General features: G+C 42.2%; 1 protein-coding gene across 2 annotated transcripts in view; it reads right to left on the bottom strand.

Annotated features, from left to right (window-relative positions):
* DGKH (diacylglycerol kinase eta) overlaps positions 1-21,682 on the bottom strand; it is a 363,187-nt gene that overhangs the window by 77,053 nt on the left and 264,452 nt on the right. For both annotated transcript variants that reach the window (XM_077483186.1, XM_077483187.1), the window contains exons 19-23: positions 13,806-13,916; positions 11,251-11,347; positions 7,419-7,526; positions 5,633-5,746; positions 4,413-4,547 (exon numbers count right to left, since the gene is read on the bottom strand). In XM_077483186.1, the coding sequence (XP_077339312.1) occupies positions 4,413-4,547; positions 5,633-5,746; positions 7,419-7,526; positions 11,251-11,347; positions 13,806-13,916 (565 nt within the window). The remainder of the gene's footprint in view (positions 1-4,412; positions 4,548-5,632; positions 5,747-7,418; positions 7,527-11,250; positions 11,348-13,805; positions 13,917-21,682) is intronic.

Below are 21,682 nucleotides of genomic sequence, written 5' to 3'. Positions count from 1 at the left end.
GTTAATTGCAATCAAGCCTTTTTTTATTATTATTACTAAATTATTTGAACTGAAGGGATTCTCCAATGAGAAATGTATTCACAAAAACAGTAACCTAGAGGAGTATGTTTGAATCCACTGTCGACTGACTCATTAGCACTTGCAGTGGGGGACCTACTCACTGCAAAGGTAAAATGCTCATTAAGTAGGGAAAGAGAAATCTGGTAGTAGCCCCCATTTATAGTTACATAGTAGAGGAGGTCGAAAAAAGAAAAGTCTTATCAAGTCAAACTTATGTGTGTGATTATATGTCAGTATTACTTTGCATATCCCTTTATGTTGTCGTCGTCCAGGTGCTTATCTAATAGTTTCTTGAAACTATCGATGCTCCCCGCTGGGACCACTGTATGTGGAAGGGAATTCCACATCCTTGCTGCTCTTACAGTAAAGAACCCTCTATGTAGTTTAAGGTTAAACCTCTTTTCTTCGAATTTTAATGAGTGGCCACGAGTCTTGTTAACCCTTTCATGACTAAGCCTATTTTTGGAATTTGGAGTTTACAAGTTAAAATCCATATTTTTTGCTAGTAAATTACTTGGAACCCCCAAACATTATATATATTTTTTTAGCAGAGACTCTAGAGAATAAAACGGCGATTGTTGCAATATTTTATGTCACACGGTATTTGCGCAGCAGTGTTTTAAACGCAACTTTTTGGGAAAAGGGACACTTTCATGAATTAAAAAAAAAAAAAAACAGTAAAATTAGCCAAATTTTTTTGCGTAATGTGAAAGATAATGTTACGCCAATTAAATAGATACCAAACATGCCACACTTTATAATTGTGCGCACTTGTGGATTAAGAGACAAAGTACGGTACCTAAAAATCTCAATAGGCGACGCTTAAATTTTTTTTTTACGGTTACCAGGTTAGCGTTACAGAGGAGGTCTAGTGCTAGAATTATTGCTCTCGCTCTGACGATCGCGGTGATACCTCACATGTGTGATCTGAACACCGTTTACATACACGGGCACGACTTCCGTATGCGTTTTCTTTGCTTCGCGAGCTCGCGGGAACGGCGGGCGCTTTAAAAAATTTTTTATTTATTTATTTTATTTATTTTAAAATGACTAAATTGTTTTAAAAAATAAAAATAAATTTGATCACTTTTATTGCTGTCACAAGGAATGTAAACATCCCTTGTGACAGTAATTGGTGGTGACAGGTACTCTTTATGGAGGGATCAGGGGTCTAAAAAGACCCCCACCCCTCCTTTACACATCAATGTATTCAGATCGCCGAAAACGGCGATTCTGAATACCGTATATATTTTTAAAACCGGCGCCATTGGCAGCCGAGTAAACGGGAAGTGACGTCATGACATCGCTTCCATGTTTACTATGAGGAGACTGGAACGAAGCCGATTACGGCTTCGTTCCAGTTCCTCCCCAGCTGCCGGAGGCGGCGGAATTTGAATCGGTGCTCTCGATCGAGCGGGAGCACCGCTAACAGCGGCGGGAGGGGGGGACATCCCCTCCCGCTCCTCCGGCATAACAGCCGAGCGGCTTTTAGCCGCATCGGTTGTTATGGCTGGATAGCTAATCGCCCGCTGAAAAGAACGGTACCGGGATGATGCCTGCAGGTGCGGGCATCATCCCGGTATACCCCCCGGAAGCCGAGTACGCACATCTGCGTACACTTGGCGGGAAGGGGTTAAACTCCCTTCCATGAAAAAGCTTCATCCCTATTGTTGGGTCACCAGTACAGTATTTGTAAAATTTAAATCATATCCCCTCTCAAGCGTCTTCTCCAGAGAGAATAAGTACAGTGCTCGCAACCTTTCCTCATAACTAATAACCTCCAGACCCTTTATAAGCTTTGTTGCCCTTGTACTTGCTCCATTTCCAGTAGATCCTTCCCCGAGGACTGGTGCCCAGAACTAAACAGCATACTCTCTAGATGCGGCCGGACCAGAGTCTTGTAGAGCGGGAGAATTATCGTTTTATCTCCGGAATTAATCCTCTTTTTAATGCATGCCAATATTCTGTTTGCTTTATTAGCAGCAACTTGGCATTGCATCCCTTTGCTGAGCCTATCATCTACTACGACCCCCAGGTCCTTTTCCATCCTAGATTCCCCCAGAGGTTCTCCCCTCAGTATATAGATTGCATTCATATTTTTCCCACCCAAATGTATTATATTAAATTTTTCTACAATGAACCCAATATTTGCCATATAGTTGCCCACCCCATTAATTTGTTCAGATATTTTTGCAAGGTTTCCCTGCTTAGCTTAGTATCGTCCGCAAAAACAAAGATTGAACCGTTTACCCCATCCTCCAGGTAATTTATGAACAAATGAAACAGGATTGGTCCCAGCACAGAACCCTGGGGTACCCCAATACCCACCCCTGACCATTCTGAGTACTCACCATTTATCACCACCCTCTGAACTTGGCCTTGTAGCCAGTTTTCAATCCATGTACTCTCCCTATGGTCCATGCCAACGGCTCTTATTTTGTACAGTAAACGTTTATGGGGAACGGTGTGAAATGCATTTGCAAAATCCAGATACACCACGTCTACGGGCCTTCCTTTATCTAGATGGCAACTCACCTCCCCATAGAAGGTTAATAGATTGGTTTGGCAAGAACGATTCTTCATGAATCCATGCGGATTACTGTTAATGATACTGTTCTCATTACTAAAATCTTGTATATAGTCCCTTATCATCCCCTCCAAGAGTTTACATACTATTGAAGTTAGGCTAACTGGTCTAATTCCCAGGGATGTATTTTGGGCCCTTTTTAAATATTGGTTCTACATTGGCTTTTCTCCAATCAGCTGTGATCAGGTCTGTATTGTTGGTCAGTAGATCCAGTAACGCTTTATTTCTGTTTGGTGCATCTACCATCTGAGGCATAAAATTGTCCTGCAAGACATTTAGGAATTGGCAGGCCTTAGATGAATGTGTGATTTCCTCCACCCAGTCTATGTCTGGATAATTAAAATCTCCCATGATAACACTTCCCCTTCTTGCTGCTAATCCAATTTGTGATAGGAGATCTGTCTCTCCTATAGCATACTCCCAGTATTATTTTCCCCTTAGTTTCATCACTTTGATGCTCTACCCATAAGGATTCCACCTCCTCCCTAGCTCCCTTAGTGATGTAATCTCTCACATTCACTTGTACATTATTCTTGATATATACCCCTCCCCTTTTTACCCTCTCTATCCTTGTGATAAAGTGTATACCCTTGAATGGGTGCCAGCCAATCATGAGAGCTGTTGAACCAGGTCTCTGAAATTCCCACAAAATCCAAATCCTCCTCGTACAACAGTATCTCTAGTTCACACATCTTGTCCACCAGGCTCCTGGCATTGGTGAACATGCCACATAGTTTAGACCGGTCACATGTTATCCTCTTCTTGGGTGTTCCGAGATTGCAACTAGGACTGCTACTATACTTACCTTGGTTTTATGTGCTTTGGTCAACCTATCACTAATGCCCCCAATACTACCCCCTGGAATATGTTCCGCGCTCTACCTCTGGACCCCCCCGTGGCCTAGTTTAAAAACCCCTCCAACTTTTTGGCCATCTTCATTCCCAGATGATCTGCAGCCTCCTCATTTAGGTGCAGTCCACCCCTTCTATAGTAATGGTTATTGTCCGAGAAGTTGGCCCAGTCCCCCAGGAACCCAAACCCCTCCTTACTAAACCAGCTCTTCAGCCACTTGTTTACTTCCCTAATCTCCCTCTGTCATTCTGGTGTGGCTCAATGTACCGGTAGTATTCCTGAGAATACTATCGTGGAGGTCCTTTTTTTTTAATCTAGCTTCCAAGTCTGCAAAATCGTTCTTTAAGACTGCCATCTGCCTCTGACTTTGTCATTGGTGCCAACGTGCACCATGACAGCTGGGTCTTCCCCAGCCCCTACCAGTAATCTGTCAACAAGATCTGTGATGTGTCACATTGGGGAGATTTGACATGTCAAATAACAGCCTTTTGCCGGCAATGGCATAGTCCGAATCAGTCAGACGTTTCGGCGATGCGCACATTTCCAATACTAGTTCCTGCACTACTTTTGACGACTTGGGGGGAGTTTTCAATGGACATCTGTGAATGAACCCACACAGATGTCTTTCCAATCGCCCCCGAACTCGCAATGAAATAGATTTCAACCCCCCCATGTGAACATACCAGTATGCTTGTTTTATTCCTCATTAACAGGCTTTGGCCATCTGTGCAGTATGTCACTTGCAGCCTTCTTTATAAAGTGCTCCAGACTGCGATCACATGACATCATCAAGTACAATGCAGAGCTACTATTGCAAGGGTAGTTTTTTTGTAATTCCTTGTAGTTGGGCTTTAAATTCTTACTATAAGTTGGAATTGTAAATGCATTCAGCAGTCATCTTAATTGGACTTACCCTGTCCCTGGTTAACATCTGTGCCCTATTTTTGTGTACAATTTTAATCACCCCAGGTGGCTGAATCCATGCTTCACCATCTACTTGTACAGGAACACCCTCCTCTCCGAGAATAGTGATCTTCACAGATCGGCACTAGGAAACAAGCAACAGATGCATTAGATGTATTGTCTAGATCAGTGGTACCAAACTTGTGGCTACAAATATAATGTGTGGCTCTCAAGGGACATCAGGAACATAACCAACATTTCTGAAAATGTAATATACCATTAACATTATTTTTTATGATCGACAGATAACGGATTTGTGTGTCCATGTTTGTTTTGTTTATGCTACCTGTTAAATGACGACTTGTACAGCCACTATTTATTATCGCTACAGACGTAAAAAGAAACAATCCATCATCTCTAATACCGTTCTTACCAAAATAGGTTCTATTAGCAGAATCTCCTTGGAAAACAACAATAAAGTCTGCTTTTGCCCCCTTACTCTTTTGTGAACCTGGGATTACTGCAGACAAAATCCAGATGGAGAGCAGGAGGCAATTGTTGAATCCCAGCAGCAAGGGAAGGGTAAGCCAAACATCAGGACTGTGTGTGGAGCTGGAGGTAGTGGAGGCATCAAGGGTCTAAAAAAACCCTAATGCCACCAGCAGCTCGCATTGTAAGAGCGAAATATATAAACACATAATGTATATGTTAGGTGTATATATATATATATATATATATATATATATATATATATATATACACACCTATCTATTATATATATATATATATATATACATACACACATACATACACACACACACACACACACACACACACACACACACACACACACACACACACACACACACACACACACCTATCTATAATATATATATATATATATATATATATATATGTTTGTGAGGCAGCAATCTTGGGAGCATTCCATAAAACATCATACTAATGAAAATTTAAATTTATATATATGAGCCATCTAAAATATTTTTGAGCTGCCTACTTTTTTGGCAAGGATTTTTCTTTTTTTACACTGAAAATAAAGATTTCATAAACATTTCAATATCTCTGTAAGCTGTCTCAGCCCCCCCCCCCCCCCCCCCCCGCCACCTCCCATTACCTATGGACCACCTATTTTTTTTTTTAATCCCACCTGGCTGAAAAAAATAAAAAATCCAGGGAGAGCACTCATGTAAGTTGTAGTATAACACTTACCTGAGCTATCCTGTGATGCTGGAGCTTGATCACCCTGGAAACTGCCATTTGCATGCTCCCAAATACTGCAACTACTTCTAAAATTTTATCATCAAATGAGGGAGCACCGAATATCTAGGAAAGGCAAAACCATATAGGTCACAAGAACAGAAATGTTTCCCATATGTGGAAACACAACGAGGTTTTGTACGCATTAGATAAGCAATTGTATGTAGTTGTCCTGAGCAACCAATCACATTCTAAATTGTTTTCAGTATTTTTAATTTAGAAGGTTAAAATGAGGGTGCATAGGGTCCTTCATATATGTTAAAAATGTTCCTATATGTACAATACACAGGGCAAGATCTATAAGTCTTTTGTTTTTCCGAAAATGGAAGCCAAAGAGAAAGGTGTCTAAAGGCCTGTACACAAGGGCAGAATGACACGTAAAGAAAAGAATGGCCGAAATTCTGTCAGTGTGCATGTTGGTCTGTCAGGACATGCAGGGTGTGGGGTGGGGGGGGGGGTTGGGGTTGCCAGAACACAACAGTGCTGAAACATTAAAAAATCCTCAACCCAACATGGGCTACAGATATCAAGTCAGAAAACTACCACTCACTCCTAAACTGAGTATAACATTCTTTTACGGCCAGTTTACAGTAGAAAAAGCATTCCCCTGCAGTACGATTTGGCACCCATTTCATTTGTCACCAGAATGCACAAAAAAGTAGTGTATGCGTTACTTTTGAAAAACACGATGCACCAAATTGCCTTTACTGCAGAACTATGCAATCTGTCAGGTGCAAACACACTGCATTTGCAATCTGTGTTTGAGGTGCCAGTAACGTACTGGCACCTGCAGCAGATTGCAAAAGGCAGTGCAGTGCGTTTTGAATGTAGTGTTTTTCCTGCACCGCATTCTGGTTTGAACGGACAATTAAAGATGTAGAAAACTCTTTACAAAAAAAGTGCTAGTATGCATCGAATATTAGCACATTATGAAGGACTTACCTTAAAATGAAGCCCTCCAGTGGTGTGCTATCACCGCTGCAAAGGCTTCTGTCTTCACTTGGTCTTCCTTCTAGGTTTTGCGGGCTGCGGCCGCTTCATTGGCCTAGCCTTGATGATGTCACTCGCGCGGGAGTCTCGACCACAGCACATAGCTCTGAACAAATGGCAGGAGTATGTCACTTCTTTAGAGCGTATGTGCCGGTGACAGAATCGACTGCGGCTTGCTAGAATATCTCCTGAACAGTGCACGTTTAGGAGAAATTCATACCTACAGGTAAACTTTATTATAAGCATACCTGTAGGTAAAAAATAAAATAAGCAATATCATCCAGAATCACTCTATATTAATGTTCCTCATAATTTTCTTGATTATTGTGATATCAAACTTGACATGTTAAGAAATATAAAGAAAAGCTACATAAATGAAAAAGGGGGACAGTTTTACTTAACTTTTCATATTACCATATCTCACCTGAGTAGGAAAAGTGCATTTCTTTCAAGCACTTCTTAGTGAATACTCATTTTGAGCCTGCGTGTATACTGTAATCTCTTGCTCAACTGTGCATATATCCTATTGCTACAAACCAGGAAATGATTATTCTTGTATGACCAGATTCCTGTGCTAGCTACAAAAAAGTTCCCATGCCTAAAATAGCACTAGTAGCTGGAATGTTTGGTATATTTCTGGTCTGACAGCAAGAAAGCTATGAGGAAAAGTGTGATCAGATCCTAGATGACACAGTAAAAGAAAATAGAACAAGACTGTGCCTGACTTCCTTTGATCTACTGAACTTACATCATCTTCTTTGGTTCCACCCCAGAAATTGGTGCCACCGGCATAACTAGGAATGTTTAATACTGCAATGCCCTGGAGGCTGGGTAGCGGGATATACTGCCCATCACACTGTAAAAAAAAAAAAAAAAATCAGAAGAAATAAAGGAACATTTATTATACCATCAAGAAAGATTGATTGTACATGAAGAAAACAACAAGCTAAAGCTATAGGCTGAAGACAGTCAAAGTAATGAACCACAACATTTAACCCCCCCCTGCTGAGTGACTTGCCCATCAAGCTGGATACATTTCTCAATGACTTACAGGGGATTTTTCTACTAGCATAAAGGAAAGGGAAATATTCAGCAGACAATGAAATTATATAGAAAAAAAAATAGGTTGATGAGCCCAGCTTTTAATCTGCCTTTGCACATTAACAGCTTCAGGCTGAACAATTAAACATTCTTCTGATTGTGGGACTCTCAAATAAAAAATGCACACGCTGTAAAACAGCATGATGCTGTTTTCTGTGCTTATGAAGCAGCAAGCATAAAGAGATACCTGTTCTTGTAATACAACAAAACTGAAGAAACACAAATAATCCAATGTTACACTCACTCTATGTAAAGAACAAGTGAAACTTGAGTTTAAATGAGCTAAATATATCCCAAGTGCATTCAAATAATAATAATAAAAAAAAAAAAGAAAGAAAGAAAGAAAAAAAAAGGGTTTCAGTTGGCTCCCTCTTTATTGTATATTTACTGAAGCTGTTGCCAACCACTTCCCATCCGGGCCAATTCTGGCACTTCGCTCCTGCATGTAAAAAATTTTTTTTCTAGAAAATTACTCAAAACCCCCCAAAAATTACATATGTTTTTTTTTTAGCAGAGACCCTAGGGAATAAAATGGCGGACTTTGCAACTTTTTATGTCACACGTAGTATTTGTGCAGCGATTTTTCAGGTGCGTTTTTTTGGAAACAAAACAGTTTAATGAATTAAAATAAATAAATAAAAACACAGTAAAATTAGCCCAGTTTTTTTGTATAATGTGAAAGATGAGATCATGCTGAGTAACTAGATACCAAACATGTAACGCTTTTAAATTGTGCACATTTGTGGAATGGTGCCAAACTTTAAAATCTCCATAAGCGATGAGTTACATTTTTTTACAGGTTACCCGTCTAGAGTTACAGAGGTCTTGGGCTAGAATTGCTGCACACGCTTTAATGCACGCGGCGATAGCTCACGTGTGATTTGAACAGTTTACATACATGGGCGCAACTTACGTAGGCATTCACTTCTGTGTATGAGCACGCGAAATGGGGGCGCTTTAACCAATTGCTGACCAGCCGCCGTCATTATATTGTGGCAGGTCGGCACGATACCGCGAACTGTTGTAGCTATACGTCAGTCCCTTTAAGTGGGATAGCGGGGGTGCAGATGGTCATGACCGGCGGTCATGATGACCACCGGTCACAAGCGATCGCGGGCATGAGAGTAAACACACAGGAGAGAGAAAACTTGAGTTCATACGAGCTGGGAACCACAATCTCTCATCTCCTATAGTCAGTCCCATTGCCCACAGTTAACCTCTTGATCGCCCCCTAGTGTTAATCCCTTCCCTGCCAGTACCATTTACTCAGTAATCGGTGCATTGCATTGCTGTAGAATTGTCAATCAACCCAAAAATGTGTCAAAAGTGTCCACCATAATGTCGCAGTCTCTATAAAAAACACAGATCGCCGCCATTACTAGTAAAAGAAAATAATAAAAATGCCATAAATGTATCCCCTATCTTGCAGATGCTATAACTTTTGCGCAAACCAATCAATATACGCTTTTTGCAATTTATATTACTAAAAATATGTAGAAAAATACATATTGGTCTAAACTGAGTAAAAAAATTGGCTTAAAAAAAAAAAAAATTGGGGCTATTATAGCAAAAAGTACAAAATATTGTGTTTTTTTCCCCCAATTTTTTTATTTTTTTTGTTTATAGCGCAAAAAATAAAAACTGCAGATGATGATCAAATACCACCAAAAGAAATCTCTATTTGTGGGGAAAAAAAGGATGTAAATTTTGTTTGGGTACAACCTAGCACAACTGCGCAATTGTCAGTTAAAGCGACGCAGTGCCATGTCGCAAAAAATTGTCTGGTCATTGAGCAGCCAATTCTTCTGGGGCTGAAGTGGTTAAAAAATTGTATTCTTTATTTTACTTTTTTCATACACTTTCGCTATAAAAAAAATTAAAGTTTTCGTTTATTTCTATTACAAGGAATGTAAAAATCCCTTGTAATTTGAATAGTGCATGACAGGCCCTCTTTATGGAGAGATGTGGGGTCAATAAGACTCCACATCTTTCCTCCAGACTGGAATGGCTGAGATAAAAAAAATAAAAAATTTAAACACTCTCTCTGCCTTTCCAGCAGCGTCCCCGGCATTGTTTACTTCTGCAGGAGAAACACCCCCCACCACTTGTAAGAAAGATCAAGCGGCTGAACTGCTGCCATGATTGTACGGTGCACAGAATTGCTGCCTGAAAAAGATGATATCTGGATGATGCCTGTAGCTGCAAGCATCATTTAGATATCCCCACTCAAAGTCCAGGATGTCATATGACGGCCTATGGGCAGGAAGTGATTCAAATTTAACTTCACCCAAAAGGGGAAGTTCCACTTTACCTTCCCCCCATATTTGGAATGCTTTTTTGGGGGTTAGGGGGGAAACACGATTTTGAACCCTCCCACTTTGACTGGATTGATGCGGCAATCCAAGCGGATGTTCGCCCCTTTCGCCGCAGCCTGCAGGGGAAGGGGGGCAAACTTCTGCTCAGATTGCCGAGGTGATCCGACTGAACTTTTGACTCGGCAAAAGTCCCAGGAGACTGAGGGGCCATTCTCAGGGCACAACACAGCTCGTGAATAAGCTGTGGGCAGCCAGCTGTGAAGCTAAAAGGAGTCGGCTGCCGACAGTTAAGATGTCTGCAACTGGATCCGAAGACAGGCAAAGAGCCAAGTCATGTGAGGACATCGCTGGATCCTGGGGCAGGTACATGTGCGTTTATTAAGTCAGCAGCTACAGCTATTGGGCAGGAATCAGGCTTTTCTTCTTGAGAAGAAAATGAACTGCAAGACATGGAACAACTTTTGTTTTGATGAATGTGAATTTTATTTAACTGAGTGTTCAATTGAGCTTTAAATAAACAAATCTAGGAGACAGAAGGGCTGTCTCATCAGCTCCTACTGACAACCATGGCAAGGTTCTGCTGGCATAGCAAAGAGGCATGCCTTAAATATTTTTCTGAATGGACTGAGAAAATATCAGATAGGGGAAATTTAGATTTAGTTCAGGGCAGTCTATTGCTAGATGCATAGGGTCATCCAGCAAAAGGACTATGTGTTCCTATGTGTTGAAAGTAAGACAAAAAAACATTGCTACAAGTTCAAGGGTAAGCCCTTATTTATGTTATTAATTAATGTTATCGTTTATGTAATTTATTTTTAGTGCCCTTTTGTTTATCTTTTATAATGACAAGCTAGAGAAAAATCTATAAGAATTTTTAGCCAAACTGACCAGAATAAATTCTTCCAAGTGTAAACTGATTCGAGTTAAGTAGCTGCCAACCATTAGCTCTTTCAAGATGGTGACTGGATATATGCACAGGCAGATGAATTATACCAGTCAACCTAGATTCCAGCCAAATCGAGTACATCTGATTTAAATAGGTTTTCTTTTGAGTGAACTCAATTATGTTTTACGTTTTAATCTGATGCAATATGGCTTCAACCTAATATCTTCTGTTCATGTCTTTCCAGACCACATGACATTGATAACACCATTATTGATTACCTCAAGTTGAACCTTTTGCTCTAAATTCTTGTAGGTTCTTTGCAGCAATTCTTTGGTGCCAAGTACTCCATACCACATCATGTTTTTGGTCCTGCTTCTGAATCACAACACAAACAAGATGCTGTTAAACATACCAGAAAGAAGCAGATAAAATAACAGATACGGCACATGAAAATTGTGCAATTTGTATTGCCATTTAGGCGATCGGATTTCACTTAATTGACCAAGTATGTATAGAAATACAAGGAATATGTTTTTGGTCTAATGTTTAAATTGGCTCTCAGTGTACTGTAAACAACATTTATCCATACATGTGCACCTACACACAGAATATGAAAGAATGAATGAAATACTTGTATAGCACACAATGCGAACTGAATCGCCTCTATATATATACATACACACACACACTGAAACACCACAATATGCAGGTCTTATTTACAGTTTCTACATATAAAATGATAATGCTAAAAAAAACAGACATCTCATTTTGAGATCTGTCATCTAAATGCTGCAGTAGTACAAACAGTGCAGAATGGCAATTATGCAAATGAGGATTTAGGTGTATAATTTGGGGAAGAAAACATTCAAAAACACAGCTCCCAAAACGCAAGTCTAAACGAGACCTATCGTTTGTCTCTGAAAGATCTGTAACAACTACTTTTCAGAGACACTCAGTGAAGAGGAGAGAATGGGGGAGAAGAGGAAAGTCTATGATGGAGCTGGTAGGGGATGAAAATGTGAAGTTATCAAATCTGGGATAAAACCCAGCTTGTTTAATCAGTTCTTTGCAGCATGGGGGAATGGATCCCTGTAGCTTGTAATATCCAGCAGGACTCTCCATACTAACACTGGGTGATAGGCAGAAAACAGTTTCCAGTTTGTCAGTGTAGCTCATTTTCTTGCTGCTTTTATCACTTGACAGCATTTCTGGCCTGGTTGTACTTGGTTCTGTGCCCAAGTCTTTAGGCCATCTCCTTGACCTGCATAAGCTGTTATAGTTTTGCTGTAAACCAGTACTTGTCATTGTTGAATGTTTGAAGAGAATTGGGGGGGGGGGGGGGGCACACACACATCTCACAGAAAAGCTGAGGCTTTGCAGATTAATTTTTGCCTACAAGTTGAAAGGGGGTGAACCATGCAGTAATCAAAGAGACCCACAACTGTACAGGGAGCAGAGCGGTAAGCATTCTATTATAACGTAGCAATGGTCCATTGTATTTTTCTATAATCTTTAAAGTTTGCAATAAACTACAGACCTGTCACATGACATGTGTCAATCACATGCATCAAGTGTTTCTCTGAACATGCCATCTCCTGAGAACGACAACAACTTTATACACAACAAAGTATTACATATCTATTAGCCACCGTTCACATTGGAGCAACCTGTTACGCGATTTGACGGGTCAAATTGCATGATAAGGCGCAACCTATTGCTAGCGTTAGAAGACATGTCAAAACAGCATGTAAACAGTAAAATAGATGGAAATGCATGTCATGTGTAATACAAGTGCAATTATTGCTATGGTTAAGGAAAAAAAAAAAAAAAAAAAAAAAGGTACAGTAAATACCATTATCTTGTTACAAGGACATCTGAAAGTGGGTGGGAAATATTAAGCAGCACATGAACATGTTGTCCCTGAAGTTGATGTGTTGAAAGCAGAGAAAATGTGTATGCGCATCGCGTATGAATGAGAGACTATAAGACTCTATATGCACACTAGAAGCTTAAAAAAAAAAAAAAAAAAAAAAAGACAGAAAAATGCTGGATGAAAAATGCTTTTACAGTTTTTTTCCCAGCATTCAGCATTTTTTTCTGCCAGCAAATCAAACCCAAAAATGCAAAAAATAAATAAAGTATTTTTTGCTACTCCTAGAGCTGAAGTTTCAAAAAAACACTTTTAGACTAAAAAAGTGTGCATGGACAGATGAGATAACATAGAAGCAGAAACAAATGGCTTCTTTTCATTATGTACAATTGTGTTTCTAGCTGTGATTGGTCAGTGACCACATGGTACAGACAGGATCAATCAAAGCCCATCTGTACCATGTGATTAGCTGCGGCCAATCACAGCTAATCACAACAATACACACTGAATGAATCTATTTCAGTGAAATTCACTAGTATAAGCAATCATAACGGTAAAAATATAATCCCGATCACCTACCCAGAGTAGCACAGTGTTACTATGGTAACACTGTATTGCTCTGGCCACAGCGTGTTTAAAAATAAAAATAAAAAAAATTAATAGAACTAAGTCTGCTTTAAAACACTGATGGCGGTTTCTATTTTTTTTCCATCCATTATAAATATATTTGAAATAATTGCAATTTTTATATTTCAGGCTGGAATGGTCAGTTTCAATTTCTATTTAAAAACGACACATTTCCTGTCTGGTAACTAAGAAAGAACACCTTAATACATATAAATGCAAAGATAAATTGCTATCAGGGAGTACTTCAAAGCCTTCATAGTTTGTAAACTATTTTTATAGTCTTGTGGTTAAACATGAATTTGCAAAGATCACAGCCATTTACAAATAAGTTTTTACCTGCATTTCTCAGGGTGTTCTTCTCGTTTATTATTAAATTCTAGAGATATCTTTGCATCTAAACCAATACCAAAGTAATTGTTCATCACACATTTTTCTGAATAGCCTTCTCTGTAGAAAAAATAAAAAGCCAATTACTAGATAGAAGCAGACATCTAAAGATTACACATACGGTAATACAGATCAAAAAGACATAACATTTCCATAGCAATGGCACATTCTATCTTAAAAACATTTTTTTTTTTAATTCCTAAAAAACATGAAAAAATGGCACAGACAGATGGATATTAAAGTAAACCTTTAAGTTAAAATTTGAGTCTTTCATTATGATTTTCCTTCTGATAATGCCAACATTTTTGTTGTAGTGTTGAGAGAACTGAGCTGAACATTTACCAAACTGAAAAAAATTCTAACCCACAAGCACAGCATGAACGCCCCATTGAAATCTATGCAAGACAAAAACTATTTTTTTTTGAAAATTTGCAAACTTTGTGGAAAAATGGCATTGGCAGGTGGGCACTGCCATGTGGGACATGTAAAAATTCAAAAAATAAATAAAACATTTAGAAGAGAGTCGTTTTTTTTTCTTGTTTTTTTCTTTAAATAATGCTTAGTACACACAATGAAATTATCAGGCGATTGATTGTCTTTTTTTTGCATGTGTGGTAATCTTTTATCGAAAACAAATAGGTTACTAAAGTTATGAGATTAAAATGAAAACATATGGAGCGCTAGAAAAGCAACTAGTGCGATATGGAAATAGTTCCAAGGTCCAGGTGTGCAAGTTCATTTACTGCTGAGACCAGAACAGAGTTTAGGGGTTCTGGTCCGTATCAGTGTGGACAGCCTGATGAAGGAGCATGCATGCTCCAAACGTGAGCTCGACCACTCCTCCCGTCCATCACTGCTGAGCTCGTTGTGTGACCGCATTCTGCCTCGGGAACCACTGACCACCACCGCTGCCCAGCTGGACTACAGGAGTCCAAGCTACTTATGCCATGCACATTATATCTCAACAAAATGCGAGTTTAGCAGTATTTTTTTGTATGACTTTCTGAACTTGTGTGGGAGCCAATCAGTGGGTCTGGCAGACGCGATACCTGCCGATCATTCTGAAGAGAGGCAGAACAGCGGTCTGTCTATGTAAACAAGACAGATTTCCATTCTCCCGGAGAGGAAATTGGAGATCTAGCATTTTTGCCAAGCAGAAACACGGATCCCCATTTTCCTTTAGTGAAAGCACATCCCGCAGTTAGAAAGCACCCCCTAGGGACACACTTAACCCTTTGATGCCAATATTAACCCCGTCACTGCCAGTGTCATTAGTACAGTGACATTGCATTTTTTTTTAGTACTGGTCTCGGTAATTATGTCACTAGCCCCCAAAAAGTTTCAAGTGTCAGTTAGGTGTCCGATTTGTCTGCCAATGTCGCAGTCCCACTAAAAATTGCTGATCGCCACCATAGTTTGCATACACTATAATTTTTTGCACAAACCAATCAATATACGCTATTGAATTTTTTCAATCAAAAATATGTAGAATACATTTTGACCTAAATTGATGAAGAAATTAGATTTTTTACATTTTTTTTTTACTAGGTATGCTTTATAGCAGAAAGTAAAAATGTTTTCTTCTAAATTGTCTGTTTTTTTTTTGTTTTTTTTTTAATACCAACGTTTTTATTGAGAGTAAAGAGAAAGCATTTACAATATCTGTTGGGATGCAGCCCAGATAATATCATATACCAAATATCAAAATATTAAGGGATATAGAATGTGGTTTACCATAGATGATGCGTCAAAAAAAACCATGTCAGCACAGACCAAAAAAATAAACAGCATTCTGTGCATTCTATCAGTTTACAAATTGTTAACAGCAAAAACGAACAAAAAAAAGAATCAAAGAACAAAACGTCTTAGGCCGCGTACACACGCGCGGACTGTTTGCCCAACCTTGTTCGTCAAACAGTTTCGGCAAACAGTCCGCTCAAAATTTGCATGAGCGGACTTGCCCACACACGAGCGGACTGTTTGACGAACAAGGTTGGGCAAACAGTTCGCTCAACTTTTGAAATGAACGGACTCGCCCACGTAAGGAGGAGGCAAATCCGCCCATTTCGAGCGCGTGTACAGGTAGGCGGGGCCCGCGAAGGAGACGTCGCGGGCTCCGCCGCCTGGAATGGGCTTAAAGGGGAACCCCAACGCCGAAAAAAATCGGCGTGGGGGTTCCCCCAAAGTCCACACCAGACCCTTGTCCGAGCACGCTACCCGGCCGGCCAGGAAAGGGGGGCGAGCGAGCGCGCCCCCCCTCCTGAGCCGTACCAGGCCGCGTGCCCTCAACATGGGGGGGTGCCTTGGGGAAGGGGGGGCCGCGCGGCCCCCCCACCCCAAAGCACCTTGTCCCCATGTTGATGAGGACAAGGGCCTCTTCCCGACAACCCTGGCCGTTGGTTGTCGGGGTCTGCGGGCGGGGGGCTTATCGGAATCCGGGAGCCCCCTTTAAGAAGGGGGCCCCCGGATACCGGCCCCCCACCCTATGTGAATGAGTATGGGGTACAATGTACCCCTACCCATTCACCTGTGAAATAAAGTACAAAAAAAAACACAACACAGGGGAAAAAATATTTTATTGCACAGCTCCGGGGGTCTTCCGTCTTCGGGGGTCTTCTCGCCGGACTCCTCCGCTATGTGTGTGTAGCTCTTTTACTAGCGGAGGAGTCCGGCTTTCTTCCTCCCCGCCGCCGGCCTCTTCTCCCGACTTCGGGGGTCTTGTCCCCCTCTTCGGTTCTTCTGCTGGGCCACCGCGCCTTCTTGTAGCTCTTTTGCAGGCGGTGGCCCGGTCTTCTGTCGCCGCTGCCTTCCGTTCTTCTGTCGCCGCCTTCGGTTCTTCTGCCGGGCCACCGCGCCTTCTTGTAGCTCTTTTACAGGCGGTGGCCCGGTCTTCTGTCGCCGCTGTCGTCGCCGCCGCCTTCCGTTCTTGTTCTTCTTCTTGTTGTTCTTCTTCTTCTCCTGGAGATGTTGACTCGACGAGCTCTCCGGCCGGAATGCCAGGGACACGCTCCGCTGCCACTTATATAGTGACAATGGGGCGGTGTCACATGGTATATGTCACATGGGTTGGTCACATGGTGACCCCGCCCCCTTACGATGTCATAGTCCCCATGTGACATCAACCCATGTGACCAACCCATGTGACATATACCATGTGACCCCGCCCCATTGTCACTATATAAGTGACCGCACAGCGCGGCTCTGGCATTCCGGCCGGAGGGAGCGACGTGTCAACATCTCCTGGGGAAGAAGAAGAAGAACAAGAAGAAGAACAAGAACGGAAGGCGGCGACAGCGACAGCGGCGACAGAAGACCGGGCCACCGCCTGTAAAAGAGCTACAAGAAGGCGCGGTGGCCCGGCAGAAGAACCGAAGGCGGCGACAGAAGAACGGAAGGCAGCGGCGACAGAAGACCGGGCCACCGCCTGCAAAAGAGCTACAAGAAGGCGCGGTGGCCCGGCAGAAGAACCGAAGAGGGGGACAAGACCCCCGAAGTCGGGAGAAGAGGCCGGCGGCGGGGAGGAAGAAAGCCGGACTCCTCCGCTAGTAAAAGAGCTACACACACATAGCGGAGGAGTCCGGCGAGAAGACCCCCGAAGACGGAAGACCCCCGGAGCTGTGCAATAAAATATTTTTTCCCCTGTGTTGTGTTTTTTTTTGTGCTTTATTTCACAGGTGAATGGGTAGGGGTACATTGTACCCCATACTCATTCACATAGGGTGGGGGGCCGGTATCCGGGGGCCCCCTTCTTAAAGGGCACGCGGCCTGGTACGGCTCAGGAGGGGGGGCGCGCTCGCTCGCCCCCCTTTCCTGGCCGGCCGGGTAGCGTGCTCGGACAAGGGTCTGGTGTGGACTTTGGGGGAACCCCCACGCCGATTTTTTTCGGCGTTGGGGTTCCCCTTTAAGCCCATTCCAGGCGGCGGAGCCCGCGACGTCTCCTTCGCGGGCCCCGCCTACCTGTACACGCGCTCGAAATGGGCGGACTTTCCGAGTGGGAACAGTCCGCTCATTTCGAAAGTACAGCGGACAGGCCCACACACGGGCGGACTGTTCGCTCAAACACAGTTTCAGCGGACAGTTTTTCGGAATTTCCGAAAGACTTTGTCCGTCCAACTGTCCGCTGAAACTGTCCGCTGAAAGCCCACACACGAGCGGACTGTCCGCCCAAACACTGTTCAGCGGACAGGGTTGGGCGAACAGTCCGCCCGTGTGTACGCGGCCTTAGCTCTATGTATACAATAATAAGAACGAATATAGTTAGGCTATTCATCAAGAAAAAAAAATTGGGGGGTCTATAATTCAGTTGCCTCGATTTCAATGCAGTCTGCTACTTGGCCTAATATCTCATTTGAGGTGGCATTAAACCACTCCCTCAATAAGGGGGAGGGAGAGGTTCAAGCCTAATGAGCCCTGGGCTTGACATGGCTTGTCCATGATCGTATGGTGAATACGTTCCATAAGATGGATGGTTTCTATCCTCTGAAGAACCTGGGGCCAGGGCACTGACTGCGAGTGCCAGTTTAGAGCTATGGTCCACTGGATAGCGCAAAACAAGGTGTTAACCAGTTTCTGAGTGGGAGGGGGAATTGCCCTTAACTCGATGCTGGACTCAGTGATCTGAGCAACCCTGGAGGCTGCCTGATTGCAGATGTGTTGGAGGTGTGGGCAGCGCCAGAAGGTGTGAAGCAGGGTGCCGCTATCAGGCAGCCCCTGAAGCACTTATCTGAAACCGCGGGGTAGAATTTGTGGACCCTATCTGGGGTGAGGTACCAACGTGTGTGTAATTTTACAATTGTTTCTTTAACCGATACTGAGCGAGAGCATTTGTGCATGTTTAAAAGCATGTCCTGCAATTCATCGGTTGAGAATTCCGTGCCCAGGTCAGATTCCCAACGGAACATGGCAGTGGATTTCCCTGGTAAGTGTAGTTCATTCAGGTATTTATATATAGCGGAGATGATGCCCTTCTCTCTAGATCTAGGTCCTGGCACACTGACTCATATTGGGTCACTATGGGGTTAGAAGAAGGCATATAATATGATTCAAAGTGGTGTTGAATTTGGAGACATTTGTAAAACTCGTCTCTTGGGATATTAAATTGTGTCTGGAGTTGTGTGAAGGAGAAGAATCTTGTGTCGTTAGTGAGGGCTTTCAGTGTGGTTAGAGACTGCTGTTCCCACCAGTGAAATTTTCTAGGGGCATCAAAAGCTGGTGGAAATCTATCTCCTAAAAATGATTTCAGAGGGGGTCTACAAGAACTGAGCTTAAAATATTTGGTGGTACAGGGACCAGAGGTGTAAGGACTGACCAACAATGTTATTTAATGTTTCTATCTCCCTAGGTCGCAGACCCTCTTGCCAAACAAGGCCTGGGATATAAAATGGGTGTATTGAATGAGCTTCGAACTGTAGCCAGGGAATTCCCCTTATTGCGGCATGCCACTGGCCCGTCTGTACATTGCTCGGAGGGAGGGAGCCAGGCGCACTCCCAGATATTGAAGATTAAACAAATCTTTAAGGTTAGAGATGACCTGTGGGGGGATGTTTAGTGGGAGGGCAGAGCACTTTGCAAAGTTGATTCCCAGTCCCCAGAAGCCTTGAAAGGATCTAAGGGTAGTGAGTGGATTGGGGAGTGGGATTATTGGATCTGGTAAAAACATAAGCATGTCGTCTGTGTATAGACTCAGTTTATATTCTCTGTTGTCGCTTTGTGTACCCCTCAATGTTTGTGTTGGCAGCGATCGCCCTGGCCAACGGTTCTATGGCCAGAGTGAAACCCAAAGGGGACAGGGGGCAACCCTGGTGGGTGCCCCCGCTGAGAGAAAAGAACTCAGAGGAGCAGCCATACAGTTTGATTCTGGTGTGGGGATTGTGATATAGCGCCTTAAAACCGTTCACAAACTCACCATTGAACCCAAATTTGGCTAGGACTGAATCTAAATAGGGCCATAGGATGCTGTCAAAGGCTTTGTGTATGTCCAAACCCAAGATAAGGACCTTCTTGTATGATATTAGTTGCCAGACGGATATTGTCTTGTGGGGATAAAACACGTTTGTTTGGGGCCAATCAGTGTGGAAATTATGGGGGCTAATTTATTTGCTAATACTTTGCCTAAAATATTGATATCATTGTTAAGAACCGCAATTGGTCTATAATTCTGGCATAGGGAGTAATCCTTATTGGGTTTAGGTATAAATGTCATATTTGCGAAAGAGCAGATCATCTGGGAGTTTATGGCCTTGTAATATGTGGTTAACTACTTTATTCAGTATATGTGCAAATGTTTTATAATACAAGGGAGTGTATCCATCGGGACCCGGGGGTGTAGAGATTTTAAGTGATTTGATGATGGATAAAATTTCTTGTTCTGTGCAAGGGGTGTTTAGACTATTTAATTGTTCCTCTGAAAGTGATGGGAGCTGCAGTGAATTAAGGCATGGGTCCAGGCCCTCGCAGGGAGGTGGCTCAGGGGGGGATAATAGGGCTTGGAAGAAGAGGTAAAAATCTGTAAGACCTCCTTAGGGTGAGTGACAAGTTGGCCTGAGCTATTCCTCAGTTTGTAAACATGGGTAGGTTGGAGTGACTGGTGAAGTTTGCGGGAGAACATACCCGAAGCTGTGTTGCTATGTAGTAGGAAACTTGCTTTGTACCAGAGCAGTGACTTTTCTGTGAGTTCAGAAGGGATTGTGTCCAGTTTGGCCCTCTTTTGGTCTATTTGAAGTAGGGTATCTGGTGAATGGGTTTGAGCATGGGTGTGGTACAATTTACTTAAATCATAGGTAAGGGTCTGAATTGTGGCAATTTTTTGGCGTTTTTGATAACTGCCATTTCAATCAGGCGACTGTGGAGTACAGCCTTATGGGCTGCCCATAAAACTTGGGGAGAAATATCCTCGGTGTCATAAAGTCTAAAATATTCTTTGATTTGCGCAGAAACTTGGGGCAGGATCGGGGGATCTGTTAATAGGGAGTAATTTAATCGCCAAGAGGGTACAGTGGGGGAGAGTCCAATATGTGATGTATGAAACAAGACCACTTGGTGATCAGACCAGGGATAGTTGCTAATGCTGAGTTGGCCAATAGGATAAGTGAGGGGAAGATGTAGTCAAGTATAGCTATCGTGTGGGTACGAATAGTGTGTATACTCTCTCACACTCATGTTTAGTGCCCTCCAGGTGTCTACGAGTTGTAGTTTTCTAGGGTTCTCGTGAGTGACTTGGGGAATGCATTGGCTGAGTGTACTACTTTGCATCTATCTAGAGATGAGTGAGCTACCAAGTTAAAATCTCCTCCCACTATCATATGGGCAGAAACATATCTAACATTTTCAAAAAATGCTTTGAAAAAGTTGCTCTGAGCATTGTTTAGAGCATATAAATTAGCTATAGTTAAGGCTTTTCCCTGTAATTCACCTTGAATAATCACAAACCTACTGGCGGGTCCTTATATACATGTTTAGTCTCAAATAAAATATTGTTCTTTATGAAAATAGCTACTCCCCTGACCTTGGAATTAAAGGTGGTAAAATAGTGTAATTTATATGACTTACCAAAAAAAGTTGGGATGGGATGCAGAAGAGAAGTGAGTCTCTTGCAGTAGTATAATTGTCAGTCTTTTTTTGCTTATAGTGCAAAAAATAAAAACCGCAGCGGTGATCAAACACCACCAAAAGAAAGTTCTATTTGTGGGGACATAAATTTTATTTGGTTACAATATTGCATGACCGCGCAATTGTCAGTTAAACCAACGCAGTGCCGTATCGCAAAAAATAGCCTATCAGGAAGGGGGTAAAACCTTCCAGAGCTGAAGTGGCTAAAAAAGTCAATA

Source organism: Lithobates pipiens, unplaced genomic scaffold, assembly GCF_037356315.1.
Source record: "Lithobates pipiens isolate NorthernLeopardFrog02 unplaced genomic scaffold, aLitPip1_a1.2 Scaffold_16, whole genome shotgun sequence".
NCBI classification, from domain to species: Eukaryota; Metazoa; Chordata; class Amphibia; order Anura; family Ranidae; genus Lithobates; species Lithobates pipiens.
Note: the sequence above shows the minus strand (reverse complement) of the source record. Positions and strands in the feature narration are given on the sequence as shown.